This window comes from Oncorhynchus mykiss, chromosome 25, assembly GCF_057628025.1.
Source record: "Oncorhynchus mykiss isolate SJ-2025 chromosome 25, ASM5762802v1, whole genome shotgun sequence".
Classification (NCBI taxonomy): Eukaryota; Metazoa; Chordata; class Actinopteri; order Salmoniformes; family Salmonidae; genus Oncorhynchus; species Oncorhynchus mykiss.
Genome location: NC_143046.1, coordinates 17,072,425 through 17,087,179, shown reverse-complemented (window position 1 = coordinate 17,087,179; position 14,755 = coordinate 17,072,425). Strand labels below are relative to the sequence as shown.

Below are 14,755 nucleotides of genomic sequence, written 5' to 3'. Positions count from 1 at the left end.
GATGGGACTTCCCTTTATATTCCGAGAAACAGAATGCCGTCAAAACAAAATGTATGGGTCATTCCACGAATTGAATCCCTTTTGAATCCCTTTGATATTTTAAAAAGGCCCAATGCAGCTGCTTTTCTCAATATCAAATCATTTCTGTGTAACAATTACGTACCTTATTGTGATGGTTTCTTTTTGACCATTTTGATTGACAACAAACAGCTTTTTAGCAAAGAGCAATTTTCCTAGCAAGAATTTTGCTAGGACTGTCAGAGTGGTCTGAGTGGGGAGGGGAAAACTAGCCGTTATTGGTAGAAAGGTTTGGAACTTTCTTATTGGTCTATTAACTCATTTACCGACTGGTGTTGTCACCAAACAGGCCAAAACTCCATCCCACCAAAACAGGCAAAAATGTCAATTTTTTTTTCAAACAGCTCTAACACTAAAAGGGCATTATCATCATGTTAGTGTGGAAATATCTATACAACTTTTTGGGAAGTTTCTATTCAATTGCCCCTGCCTGCTGCACACAAAAACATACATACCTAATCCAGTCAGTGAGGATTTCCGATTATTTAAGATGAAATGGTCAACCCTGTTACTTTATTTGGCACTTAAAGTATTTTTTTAAATTTAACCTCTTGAAAATCATGTTTTTTATTAAGTTTAACTCTGTGCTTTTTATGACAGAATGTTACAATTATGTAAAATAAAATGTTTTGCACCAAATGACACTTCCCAAAAGGGATTCCTGTTGTGGAACGGCCCTTATTCAACCAGAGCACTATATATCCCACATGCTGAAGGACACTGGGATATACAGAGAAATGGATGTCTGAAGCCAGATCTAACATGGTTATTCAAAAAAGTCCTTTAGTCAGTGATTTAAAAACCATGGCTGAGGTTTGGGCTGAGCTCCAGTAGCGGACAGCACAGCAGGCTACACCTTCACAGAGGAGATGTTGTACTACACTTACCAGCCAGGAGATGGTGCTATTTCTCAACCCAGTGAGTCTGACTTGACTGAGCTTAGACAGTTTATATATTCTATATCTGTGCTACTGAGTACATGCATTAGTTTTCATACAAATATATCTCAATGGCGACTATGGTCCTCAGTCAGTGAGATCTAGTATATTGTTGGCCTTTATCCCCAGTACATAATATAACATTGAGCTTTGAGGTCTGCTTCTCCTGTGAACACTAGTAATAAAGACCAGCCTTACTCTCCCCCTTCATGACCTGTGCCTGTCAGACTGTTCATCAGTCTCTGAGATGGGAGAGAGGGGGTTGGGTGGGGGGGGGGTTAGAGGGGGACTGCATGTCACTGTGTCAGTCTCTGAGATGGGAAAGAGGGGGAGGTGTCGGGGGGTTGGAGGGGGGCAGCATGTCACTGTCCCTCTCCTTCAGGGTGCTCCGGTGGGGCAGCTGCCTCCTTATGCTCCTCCTGCGGGGCTTACGGGGGCGAGGACTGACAGCCCCCTCAACCGGCTCGTTCCTGTCACTCAACGTGTCCGACGACTCGTCAATGTAGGCCAAGTTCTCCCCAAAGAAATCTAGCATTTTGCAGACTGGCGGAGTGGGCATGGGGAGCGGCATGGGTTTCACAGAGAATATGGGCGACATGGGGATGGGCTTGGTGGGGTTGTGGGACTTGGGGAGCTGCTGGAGAGGCACAGGGAACCGGACATCCTCCTGGAAAAATACCTGTCTGGATCCTCCCTGGCTTCCCCTCTCCCCAGTACAGAGAGACCCACTGGCATCAAAACTGGCAAAAGTTATCCCCTGCCCTGGTGTACACATGTCAGAGGTGTGAGAGTCAGAGGAGGAGACTTCTGATCTGGAGTCAGACTCTGGAGACTCGGACAGCGACTTAGACTCAAACGCAGACTCCCCTTGCAGCATCATCATAGCAACAGGATCACGGATATAATCTAACTCCATCACAGAGCGCGCCGCAGGCATCGACAGCGACCTCGCCACCATCCGGCCCAACGACCTGCCCTCTGACCTCGCACTGACTCTGGAATCCGCCCCTGGTCCTAACCTCGTCCCCTCATTCCTAAACTCGCCCCCCCCTAACCTCACAACCTCCAGACGGGTCATGGAGCGGGTGTGGGAGACCCACCTATTGGGCAGATGTCCATTCTCCCCTATGGCGCCCTGCCTGCCGTGGTGCCCCAGCGCCCCCCTGCGGACCCGCCGCCGGGTGCTGCGTTTCCAGCGGCGCCGCTGCAGCAGGAAGGGGTCGTTGAGGTCCAGAGGGTTGGGGATCCGGAAGTCCATGGACATATTCTGGATGTTCTGGGTCCAGTCTGTAGCATGGGCCCTCAACTCCTCCATCTGAGAGACAGGGGGAGATGGGAAAAGGGTGAGAGAGGTGTGTGTGTGAGAGAGAGAGAGGCAAAGAGAGGTGTGAGAGAGACAGAGAGAGGCAAAGAGAGGTGTGAGAGAGACAGAGAGAGGCAAAGAGAGGTGTGAGAGAGAGTGAGGCAAAGAGAGGTGTGAGAGAGACAGAGAGAGGCAAAGAGAGGTGTGAGAGAGAGTGAGGCAAAGAGAGGTGTGAGAGAGACAGAGAGAGGCAAAGAGAGGTGTGAGAGAGAGTGAGGCAAAGAGAGGTGTGAGAGAGACAGGGAGAGGCAAAGAGAGGTGTGAGAGAGACAGAGAGAGGCAAAGAGAGGTGTGAGAGAGACAGAGAGAGGCAAAGAGAGGTGTGAGAGAGTGAGGCAAAGAGAGGTGTGAGAGAGACAGAGAGAGGCAAAGAGAGGTGTGAGAGAGACAGAGAGAGGCAAAGAGGTGTGAGAGAGACAGAGATGGGCAAAGAGAGGTGTGAGAGAGACAGATGGGCAAAGAGAGGTGTGAGAGAGACAGAGATGGGCAAAGAGAGGTGTGAGAGAGAGGCAAAGAGAGGTGTGAGAGAGAGGCAAAGAGAGGTGAGAGAAAGAGGCAAAGAGAGGTGAGAGAGAGGCAAAGAGGTGTGAGAGGCAAAGAGGTGTGAGAGAGGCAAAGAGGTGTGAGAGAGGCAAAGAGGTGTGTGAGAGGCAAAGAGGCAAAGAGGTGTGAGAGAGGCAAAGAGGCAAAGAGGTGTGAGAGAGGCAAAGAGGTGTGAGAGAGGTGTGTGAGAGGCAAAGAGAGGTGTGTGAGAGAGACACAGCTGCATGTGAGCTCCCACGTTTTTCAGCATGTTTTTACTAAAAGGTAGATTTAGAGTTAGATAAACATAGATGTTTTGGCAGGGACATATACAGGATACTACCTTCCACAACATAACCTTCACTCCAAATCAAAACTCCTAACCTACAACCTGGTTTTGGATGGAATTACCTGGAAGGATTCCTACTACCGAAGACGATTATTTCCAAGCTATACAGCAAATGCTATGGAAAACAACAGAAACCTGAAAACACCATCCAACCTGGAACTGAGTGAGTAATGTTTAGTCTGAAGCTACTTTTTATTTAAAGCCAAGAAGAAAAATACATTACCATGATATATTTGACTTTATAAGGACTGAATGCTAAGTTAAGGCTACCAAGCTTGCTAGGACAGAACAGATACAACTTCAATTAGCATTGAGGTGTGAAGTGAGAGGTGTCAAAGGCCTTGAGCCCAACAATGGCAGTAGAGTCGCACAGCCTACCCACACAAAGGCAGAGGCCTAGAAGCCCCCTCCCGCTGCTCAGAGGTAATTACAATACAGTACGTAAACAATTATAAGGCACGAAAAGAGTACAAAATGAAGCTCCTTATGGAAAATCAAGAAACACTTTTTGCTGACTATTATAAAAATGGGAATATAAGCAACTTAATCTTCCACACAGACCACCCAGTGCTATATTAACACACTGCCCCTCTGTTAAGAAGGGGGGGGGGGGGGTAGCGATGGGTGGAAACTCAGGATATTAGACAATGAAGACTGAGTCAACCAATGTGAACTTTTACTGTTCCAGATTTGTACAGTAATGGTTCAGGGCAAACAATTTCAGCTGGACTTTCACATCACAGAGATATCTTATCCTGCTGAGCTCTCTCTTGAGAAAGATACCCCGAGCGTGTCAGACCAGACCTCTTCATTATACAACCCCGCAGATGAGCAACCCGTAAAGGTTGACAGGAAAGTCAACCTCCCAGCACAGAGTACTACTCCCTAGTTGAAGTGACGGATAAATTCACCCAGCTGGAGGTAAGGCAGGTGGAGCTGGAACACACTCCAGTCAGCACAACAACAACAAAATAGTCCAGCTCAACACCTCCTCAACCAGACATGGGGAGCTGGAGGTGGAGAGAGACATCTGCACTCTGGACTGTGGTGAGACAACATGAACAGGAGAAAGAGCAGGAGCAGAACATAGCACTAGGAGAGGACCAGAATGTTGGAGGAGAGGGTGATGGTGTGTGAAAGAGAACAACCCATTAAAGCAGGTGGCCACCCCAGGAGAGAAGACAGCAGAACAACCCATCTCATTCCCCGACAAAAGTCTTGACACCACAGGAGAACAGTCAATCCCAGACACTGACCATAGCGTCGACATCACAGCAGGACAGACAAATATAGAACCCCAAGCCCAGGGGATCCCCACCCACTCTGAGCACCCCCTGTCAGCCACACACACACACACACACACACACACACACACACACACACACACACACACACACACACACACACACTGTACTCTTTATGGACTCAAACAGGAAATATATACAAGAAAATAAGCTTTTTCCGAAACAGTGCCTAAACTCTGGTGTCCAAACACCCAGCGCGCTCTAGACCAACTAGAGTCACCCAGTCACATAATACACACAGACCTGAGAACACAGCAGGAAAGGGTGGCTACAGCACTCAAGGGAGTGATTAAAAAACATATTCTACTTTCCAACGCACAAATCTCCACCTTGCTACCACGAAAGACTTCCACCGTGCTACCATACAGCAGGTAAACGTAAGTACTTCCCATGACTGTGCATCAAAACCAAATGTTTTCCTGGCCCACCACTCCACCCTGGCCCACCACTCCACCCTGGCCCACCACTCCACCCTGGACTTGAACAGCCTTTATGACCAGGTCCACCTATACAAGGCAGCAATGCCCATCTTCGCCCGGACCCTAAAAGACATCGCCCTCAAACACAGCCCTAACCCTTCACACAGGAGCAACAGATCAATACACACTCCATGTACTTCCTATTCCCCCACCAGAAAACCCCATCATTTAATGAAGACATCTTCTCCATCCTGGAAGGGGAAATCAAACCTTTTCAGGCCCAGGAACATGTACTAGTCTGTGGCAACCCATTGTAAATGCCAGAACTGGACAAGAACCTGACACCCTCAGCACACAGGTGAACAAACACCTACCTGGAGGTGACAGCATTCCCTCCCCCATATGTCCCCCTAGACACAACTACGACAACATAACCACCAAAAATGGGTCACAACTCCTGCAGCTCACTCTAGTCAATGGTAGGCTTCGAGGGGACTCCTATGGTAGGTACACCTATAGCTCATCTCTTGGCAGTAGTACTGTACACTACTTTATCACTGACCTCAACACAGAGTCTCTCAGCATGTTCACAGTCAGCCCACTGACAACCCTATCAGATCACAGCAAAATCACAGTCTACTTGAACAGAGCAACACTCAATCATGAGGCATCAAAGCCAAAATAATCTAACCACTTCTGGGAAAATTGGAACACACGAAACAAACAACATGAAAAGTTATCTATCCAGAATGGAGATGTATGGATAAACCACTTCTCCAATCTTTTTGGCTCTATAACAAAGAACAAACGGCAAAAACATATACATGATCAATTACATGTCTTAGAATAATCGATTAAAGACTACCAGAACCCACTGGATTCTCCAATGACATTGAATGAACTACAGGGCAAAATACAAACCCTCCAACCCAAAAAGGCCTGTGGTTTTAATGGTATCCTACATGAAATGATAAAATATACAGACCACAAATTCCAATTGGCTATACTTAAACTTTTTAACATCATTCTCAGCTCTGGCATCTTCTCCAATATTTGGAACCAAGGACTGATCACCCCAAACCACAAAAGTGGAGACAAATTTGACCCCAATAACTACCGTGGGATGCGCGTCAACAGCAACCTTGAGAAAATCCTCTGCATTATCATTAATAGCAGACTTGTGAAAGCAATGTACTGAGCAAATGTCAAATTGGATTTTTACCAAATTACCAGACAGACCACGTATTCCTCCTGCACACGATAATTGACAAACAAACAAACAAACCAAAACAATGACAAAGTCTTCTTGTGCTTTGTTGAATTCAAACAAGCTTTTGACTCGATTTGGCATGAAGGTCTGCTATACAAATTGATGGAAAGTGGTGTTGGGGGAAAAACATACACAACAACATCTATGTACACAAACAACAAGTGTGCTGTTAAAACTGGCACACAAAAAAACACCCACTTCAACATATATATCAACAAATTGGCAAAGGCACTATAACAGTCAGCATCCAGCCTCACCCTACTAGAATCTGAAATCAAATGGACTGTTTGCTGATGATCTGGTGCTTCTGTCCCCAACCAAGGAGGGCCTACAGCAGCACCTAGCTCTTCTGCAAAGATTCTGTCAGACCTGGGCCCTGACAGTAAATCTCAGTAAGCCAAAATTAATGGTGTTCCAAAAAAGGTCCAGTTGCCAGGACCACAATACATATTCCATCTAAACACCGGTGCCCGAGAACACACAAAAAACTATACATACCTCGGCTTAAACATCAGCGCCACAGTTAACTTCCACAAAGCTGTGAATGATCTGAGAGACAAGAAGGGCCTTCTATGCCATCAAAAGGAACATAAAATTAAACATACCAATTAGGATCTGGCTAAAAATACTTGAACCAGTTATAGAACCCATTGCCCTTTATGGTTGTGAGGTCTACAGTCCGCTCACCAACCAAGAATTCACCAAATGGAACAAACACGAAATTGAGACTGCATGCAGAATTCTGCAAAAATATCCTTTGTTTACAAGAATTATACCGATACCCGCTAATTATCATAATCCAGAAAAGAGACGTTAAATTCTACAACCACCTAAAAGGAAGCGATTCCAAACCTTCCATAACAAAGCCATCACCTACAGAGAGATGAACCTGGAGAAGAGTCCCCTAAGCAAACTGGTCCTGGGGCTCAAGAGTGGTGCAGCGGTCTAAAGCACTGCATCTCAGTGCAAGAGGTGTCACTACAGTCCCTGGTTCAAATCCAGGCTGTATCACATCCGGCAGTGATTGGGAGTCTCATAGGGCGGCACACAATTGGCCCAGCATCGTCCAGGTTTGGCCGGGGTAAGCAGTCATTGTAAATAAGAATTTGTTCTTAACCGACTTGTCTAGTTAAATAAATATATTACAAAAATAAAATAAAAAGAGAGTAGACAGGCTATGTGCACACTGCCCACAAAATGTGGTGGAAACTGAGCTGCACTTCATACCCTCCTGCCAAATGTATGACCATATTAGAGACACATATTTCCCTCAGATTACACAGACACAAAGAATTTGAAAACAAATCTAATTTTAATAAACTCCCATATCTGTTGGGTAAAATACCACAGTGTGCAATCACAGCAGCAAGATTTGTGACCTTTTGCCACAGAAGAACAAACATCATTGTAAATACAACCTATATTTATTTATTTTCCCTTTTGTACTTTAACTCATTTGCAACACTGTATAGACATGATATTACATTTAAAATGTCTATTATTTTGGAACTTGTTTGAGTAATATTTACTGTTCACATTTTGTTTATTTCACTTTTGTTTATCAATTTCACTTGCTTTGGCAATGTATACATATGTTTCCCAGGCCAAAAAAGCCCCTTGAATTGAATTTAGAGAGAGAGAAAGGTGAGAGAGAGAGAGAGAGAGAGAGAGAAAGGTGAGAGAGAAAGGTGAGAGAGAGAGAGAGAGAGAGAGAGGTGAGAGAGAGAGAGAGAGAGAGAAAGAGGTGTGTGAGAGAGAGAGAGAAAGGTGAGAGAGAGAGAGAGAGAGAGAGAGAAGGTGTGTGAGAGAGAGAGAGAGAGAGAGAGAGAGAGAGAGAGAGAGAGAGAAAGAGGTGAGAGAGAGAGAAAGAGGTGTGAGAGAGAGAGAAAGGTGAGAGAGAGAGAAAGAAAGAGAGAGAAAGAAAGAGAGAGAGAAAGAAAGAGGTGAGAGAGAGAGAGAAAGGAAGAGGTGAGAGAGAGAGAGAAAGGAAGAGGTGAGAGAAAGAGAAAGAAAGAGGTGAGAGAGAGAGAAAGAAAGAGGTGAGAGAGAGAGAGAGGTGAGAGAGAGAGAGAGAGAGGTGAGAGAGAGGTGAGAGAGAGAGAGAGAGAGAGAAAAAGGTGAGAGAGAGAGAAAGAAAGAGGTGAGAGAGAGAGACAAACATCCAATTGAAGGCCTACATGCAGAATTCTGTCGGAAAATTCTACAAGTCCAGAGAAATACACCAACTAATGCATGTAGGGCAGAATTGGGCCGTTTTCCAGTAATAATGAAAATACAGAAAAGATCATTAAAATGTTGGCTACATCTAAATCCAAATTCGAGTCTGCAATTTAAAGCACTTCAAGCCCAAGAGCTGAGCGCAGAAACGAGCCCTCTCAGTCAGCTGGTGTTGGACCTCACCAACCAAGCTGACGCCAGCACTGCTTCAAAAGAAATAATTCCAATAAGCAAAATCATGAACCAATCAAAGGAATCATATTTACAATACTGGAAAAACGAAACAAAATCCCAAAGCCGACTAAATTGCTATCTGACCCTAAACAGAGAATATGAATTGGCTGATTATCTCTACTCTGTCAGAGATACGAAGCAGAGACAGATCCTTACCAAGTACAGGCTGAGTGACCACCGATTGGCAATAGAAACCGGCAGACATAAAAAGACATGGCTACCCAAAGAGGAGCGTGTATGTGGTCACTGCATGACAGGGGAGGTAGAGACAGAGATGCACTTTCTCCTTTACTGTGATAAATATTCCTCACAAAGAGATTCATTATTCACAGAAATGACTACATATATTCCAAATTTTTACAAATTGAACCCAGAGGAAAAACTAAGAATACTCATGGGCGAAAGAGCAATGGCTCCTCTTGCAGCCAAATATGTATTTTCCTGCCATAGCCTGAGGGACACTGAATAATAAAATCTGCATAGTAAACAGTAACTTACTTATTATTATTATTACTACTATTACTATAATTATTAATGTTTATCATCCCAAATATGGGTGGTAATGGTAGTGATAACAGTTTAGTGATGGTAGTAGTAGTCGTAGTAATGATGATTGTAGTTGTAGTACTGATATAAAGAAGAAGATGACCGTTATTTAGTTATAAGTTAGTTATAGTTTCATTTTCCATAATTTGATTTTATATTTATTACATTTCTACTATTGACTGTTACCATTTTATTGTATTTATTTTTGTATTTAATTTTGTATTATTATTTACTACCATTTTATATTATTATTTGCTATCATTTATAATTTTGTTACAATGTATATTGTATACATTGTTGCTTTGGCAATATTGACACAATGTTTTTCATGCCAATAAAACAGCTTGAATTTGAATTTGAGAGACAGAGTGAAAGAAACCCAGAGACAGAGAGAAAGACAGAGGGATAAAGGATAAGTAAATATTGACAGTTAAAATCCAAAGTGCCCCCAGTAAATCCTTGTCCAGCCCTTCACTTTGTGTGTCCCACTCACTACCACTCACCTCAGCACGTGTTTTCTTGGACAGCACCCGCAGCCAGTTCCCGATCATGGTGAGTATGGAGGCAAAGTAAGCCAGGCCAAACACTATCCAGAGCCACACCAGGGGCTTAAACAGATCTCCATCCCGCCGGTTAGCACCTACGCACAGGGACATTTACGCATTGATGCATGCACGTGCACACACAAACAAAGGACCTTCGATAGGTACCCATGAAATGATTTGTATCTTTCATAGCGTGTATCCTGAAAGGGATGTGTAGAGTATGTACTCTCCAGATTCTATACTGATTCTATAGTGTGTACAGTTCACTTCACACCTGCTACGTAGTCTCCAAAGCCGACCGTGGTGAGGGTGATGACCACAAAGTAGAGCGCCTCCAGAAAGGACCAGTCCTCCACTTCCTTAAACACCAGCGTTGGCACGGCGAGGAAGATCAGACAGCCAATCAGGATGGACAGAACAGCAGACATGATCCTTACATAGGTGGGACTGACCCGCCGCTTCTGAGAGAGGGGCAGAGAGAGAGAGGGACACAAAATAAGGGAAAGAGTGAGGTGGATGGAGAGGGTAAGATCTTCCTCAAGACTCTAATAATGTGCCTTTTCTTTGATAAACAGTAATAAAACATGTTTTATCTGACTTAATGTCAGATTCTATTCTACTTGTGTGTAAACATGTTTCAAGTGCTAGAGTCCAAGACGACGGCCTCTTCTGTTTACAGCACAGTGACATCACTTAAGCAGCCCCTGAGATAGGCAAGTACAATGAGATGACATCCTAAAAATGAAGCAGCCCCGAGACAAGAGTCTCACCAGGAAGATCGTCTCCATCTTCCACACGGCCTTCCTCAGCCCCGTCCCCATGTGGTCCCCGACACCAGCCAGCAGGAAACCAAACATGGGAATCCCTACCAGGGCATAACACACGCAGAACAGCTGGCCCCATTTGGTCCTGGGAGAAAGGTTACCAAACCCTGAGGACAAAGGGAAACCATACACATTCACCTATTTGTTACTCTATATCATTTAAAAAAAAAATCTATTTCACCAGCAACCCACTGGGCACAGACGTCAATTCAACGTCTATTCTATGTTGGCTCAACGTAATTTCATTGAAACAACGTTGATTCAACCAGCGTGTGCTCTTGAGGTTTACTGTATTTTCCAAGATGGGATTATTTATTTTCTGTCAAATTCCAAATGCACATCTGTCTGATTAGGTTGCAAGGGTTTGCAGGAGGGAAAAAATGAACAAAGGCTCACCAATGGTGGTGATGATGGTACCACAGAAGAAGAAGGCGCTGGCCAGGTCCCACCTGCTAGTGAAGTTGGTGGAGCTGTGTTTTACGTCCAGGCCTGCCTCCACCGCCTTCACCACACTCTGACAGTACAGAGACAGAACAGAGGTTGGCTTTATCTACACCTGCTCATTACCAGTCTTAGACTGGGTCTACACCTGCTCATTACCAGTCTTAGGCTGGTTCCATCTACACCTGCTCATTACCGGTCTTAGACTGGGTCTACACCTGCTCATTACCAGTCTTAGGCTGGGTCCACACCTGCTCATTACCAGTCTTAGGCTGGGTCCATCTACATCCGCTCATTACCCGTCTTAGGCTGGGTCTACACCTGCTCATTACCTGTCTTAGGCTGGGTCCACACCTGCTCATTACCCATCTTAGGCTGGGTCCACACCTGCTCATTACCCGTCTTAGGCTGGGTCCATCTACACCTGCTCATTACCCGTCTTAGGCTGGGTCCATCTACACCTGCTCATTACCCGTCTTAGGCTGGGTCCATCTACACCCGCTCATTACCCGTCTTAGGCTGGGTCTACACCTGCTCATTACCCGTCTTAGGCTGGGTCCACACCTGCTCATTACCCGTCTTAGGCTGGGTCCATCTACACCTGCTCATTTCCCATCTTAGGCTGGGTCCATCTACACCTGCTCATTACCCGTCTTAGGCTGGGTCTACACCTGCTCATTACCCGTCTTAGGCTGGGTCCACACCTGCTCATTACCCGTCTTAGGCTGGGTCCACACCTGCTCATTACCCGTCTTAGGCTGGGTCCACACCTGCTCATTACCCGTCTTAGGCTGGGTCCATACCTGCTCATTACCCGTCTTAGGCTGGGTCGATCTACACCCGCTCATTACCCGTCTTAGGCTGGGTCTACACCTGCTCATTACCCGTCTTAGGCTGGGTCCATCTACACCTGCTCATTACCCGTCTTAGGCTGGGTCTACACCTGGGGTGTGTTCTTTTTAGGATTTTAGTTTTTGATCAAAAAAGACTAAAATCACCAGGAAGTCTGCTAAGTATTCAACAAAATAATAACTGACGTGATCGTGTAATGTAATTTTCAAATCCCTTTTGGTGCTTAGTTGTCGTTAATTTACAAATTACCATCCGCGTCGACAAAAGTTGTCCTGCTGCTGAATCTAGTTGCCTACCCCTGGCTACACTTTCTCAGGTGGGGCTCTACACCGATCTTAGTCTGTTTAGATTCTTCTGAATCTAGTTGCCTACCCCTGGCTACACTTTCTCAGGTGGGGCTCTACACCGATCTTAGTCTGTTTAGATTCTTCTCAGATGTGTTTAAACTCATCTTCCCGGTCTGTGAAATGTGTGTGTGCTATGGTGTGGGTATACCTTTATGAGGTCGCTGAGGTTCTGTGCAGTGACACATGAGTGGTTTCCGAGGAAGTCACGTGTGGTGCAGAGCAGCTTCTCATGCTCCTGGCTCTCCTTGGGGCTTTCCATGTTCCGGAACACCAACGCCCCCATCACCAGGTACAGCATGACCCCCGCAAGCAGGGCCAGCAGGGTGGGGCAGCGCATTGCCCCGAACTCACCCCCCACACCACAGGGGTCAAGGGTTAGGGTTCGCCAGAATCTGCTCTACGACCTCTTCCACGATACACACGGTGGCACAGCTAGACACACAGGCACCATTCTTAGAACTGTATGTGTGTATGGGGCTTTTGCTATCAAGGATAGTAAAACAAGGAACATTCAGACGAGTGGGGACATTTCGCCAGTCCCCACAAGGAAATAGGCTATTTTAGGGGTTAGGATTATGGTTAGAATTAGGGTTACGTTTAGGTAAAATAGGATTTTGAATGTGTGTTAGTGCTGAGCGATTAACCGAAATTACCAACATCCGTTCAATTATTTGAATTCCATTTCATCATTTTTTCCCCCTGCAAGCTCGCTCGATATGCAGTTTCTGAAGAGATAAATCAGATCAAGCCTGAACTGTGTAATGTACACTGAACAAAAATATAAACGCAACATGTAGTGTTGGTCACATGTTTCATGAACTGAAATAAAAGATACCAGAAATGTTCCATGTGCACAAAAATGTTATTTATCTCAGATTATGTTCACATTCCTGTTAGTGAGCATTTCTCCTTTGCCAAGATAATCCATTCACTTGACAGGCATATCAAGAAGCTGATTAAACAGCATGACCTTGTACTGGGGACAATAAAAAGGCCACTCAAATGTGCAGTTTTTTTCCCACAACACAATGCCAGAGAAGTCTCAAGTTGAGGGAGCGTGCAATTGGCATACTGACTGCAGGAATGTCCAACAGAGCCGTTGCCAGATAATTTAATGTTAATTTCTCTACCATAAACCGCCTCCAATGTCGTTTTAGAGAATTGGGCAGTACATCCAACCGGTCACACAACCACAGGCCACGTATAACCATGTCAGCCCAGGACCAACACATCCGACTTCTTCACCTGTGGGATCGTCCGAGACCAGCCAACTGGACAGCTGATGAAACTGTGGGTTTGCACAACAAAGAATTTCTGCATACACTGTCAGAAACAGTCTCAGGGAAGGTCATCTGTGTGCTCGTTGTCCTCAGGTCTTGGCCTGACTGCAGTTCGACGTCGGAACCGATTTCAGTGGGAAAATGCTCACCTTCGATGGCCACTGGCATGCTGGGGAAGTGTTTTCTTCACGGAGGAATCCCAGTTTCAACTATACCGGACAGATAGAGTGTATGGTGTTGTGTTGGCGAGTGGTGTGCTGATGTCAACGTTGTGAACAGTGCCCCATGGTGGCGATGGGGTTATGGTATGGGCAGTCATAATCTACGGACAATGAACAATTGCATTTTATCGATGGCAATTTGAATGCACAGAGATACCATGACGACATCGTGAGGCCTGTTGTTGTGCCATTCATCCGCTGTCATTACCTCATGTTTCAGCACGATAATGCACGGCCCCATGTCGCAAGGATCTGTACACAATTCCTGGAAGCTGAAAATGTCCCAGTTCTTCCATGGCCTGCAAACTCTGCATACTCACCAGACACGTCACCCATTGGAACATGTTTGGGATGCTCTGGATCAATGTGTAGCACAGTGTGTTCCAGCCAATAGTCATCAACTTCGCACCGAAATTGAAGAGGAGTGGAACAACATTCCACAGGCCACAATCAACAGCTTAATCAACTCTATGCGACGGAGATGTGTCGTGCTGCATGAGTCAAATGGTGGTCACACCAGATAGTGACTGGTTTTCTGATCCACGCTCCAATCACTACCATCATTGGGCTTGTATTTCTTATTTTATTCAGCGTTATTACAGCATTCAACCCACATTAATGGGTTAGTGCATTGATTGTAAAAACATTTTTTTACAAAACCATGATTCTTTTATTAATAATTTAACCAAAACCGAACAGACCTCAAAAAGCACTAATTGCTCAGCACTAACGTGTGTGTGTATATTCAATGATGATGATCCCTTTATGGAAATTAGATCGCAGCAACAACGTTGATAATGGGGATTATTTACATCAAGGAAACAGCACAGAGCTGGGTCGTTCTCTGGTCATTTTTTGACAGCATCCCTTTTGATTTAATCAACACGTTCCATACGTTTGTCCATGGAAGAAGAGGGCAGAACGGGACTTTTTGGACTGGAATTCACAAACATTCAAGAGATAAAGGTGCTCAAAGTTGACCCATTTTGCATACCCTGCAACAAG

At 45.2% G+C, this 14,755-nt stretch overlaps 1 protein-coding gene across 1 annotated transcript; it reads right to left on the bottom strand.

Annotated features, from left to right (window-relative positions):
* Nucleotides 1-567: 567 nt before the first annotated feature.
* On the bottom strand, nucleotides 568-12,677 carry LOC110504391 (potassium channel subfamily K member 10). The gene is made up of 6 exons (XM_021583157.3): nucleotides 12,398-12,677; nucleotides 11,006-11,123; nucleotides 10,556-10,716; nucleotides 10,060-10,246; nucleotides 9,744-9,880; nucleotides 568-2,331 (listed from the first exon to the last, which is right to left on the bottom strand). The coding sequence occupies exons 1-6, from the start codon at nucleotides 12,584-12,586 to the stop codon at nucleotides 1,321-1,323; spliced, it is 1,803 nt and encodes a 600-aa protein (XP_021438832.3). The 5' UTR covers nucleotides 12,587-12,677; the 3' UTR covers nucleotides 568-1,320.
* Between the last annotated feature and the right edge of the window lie 2,078 nt (nucleotides 12,678-14,755).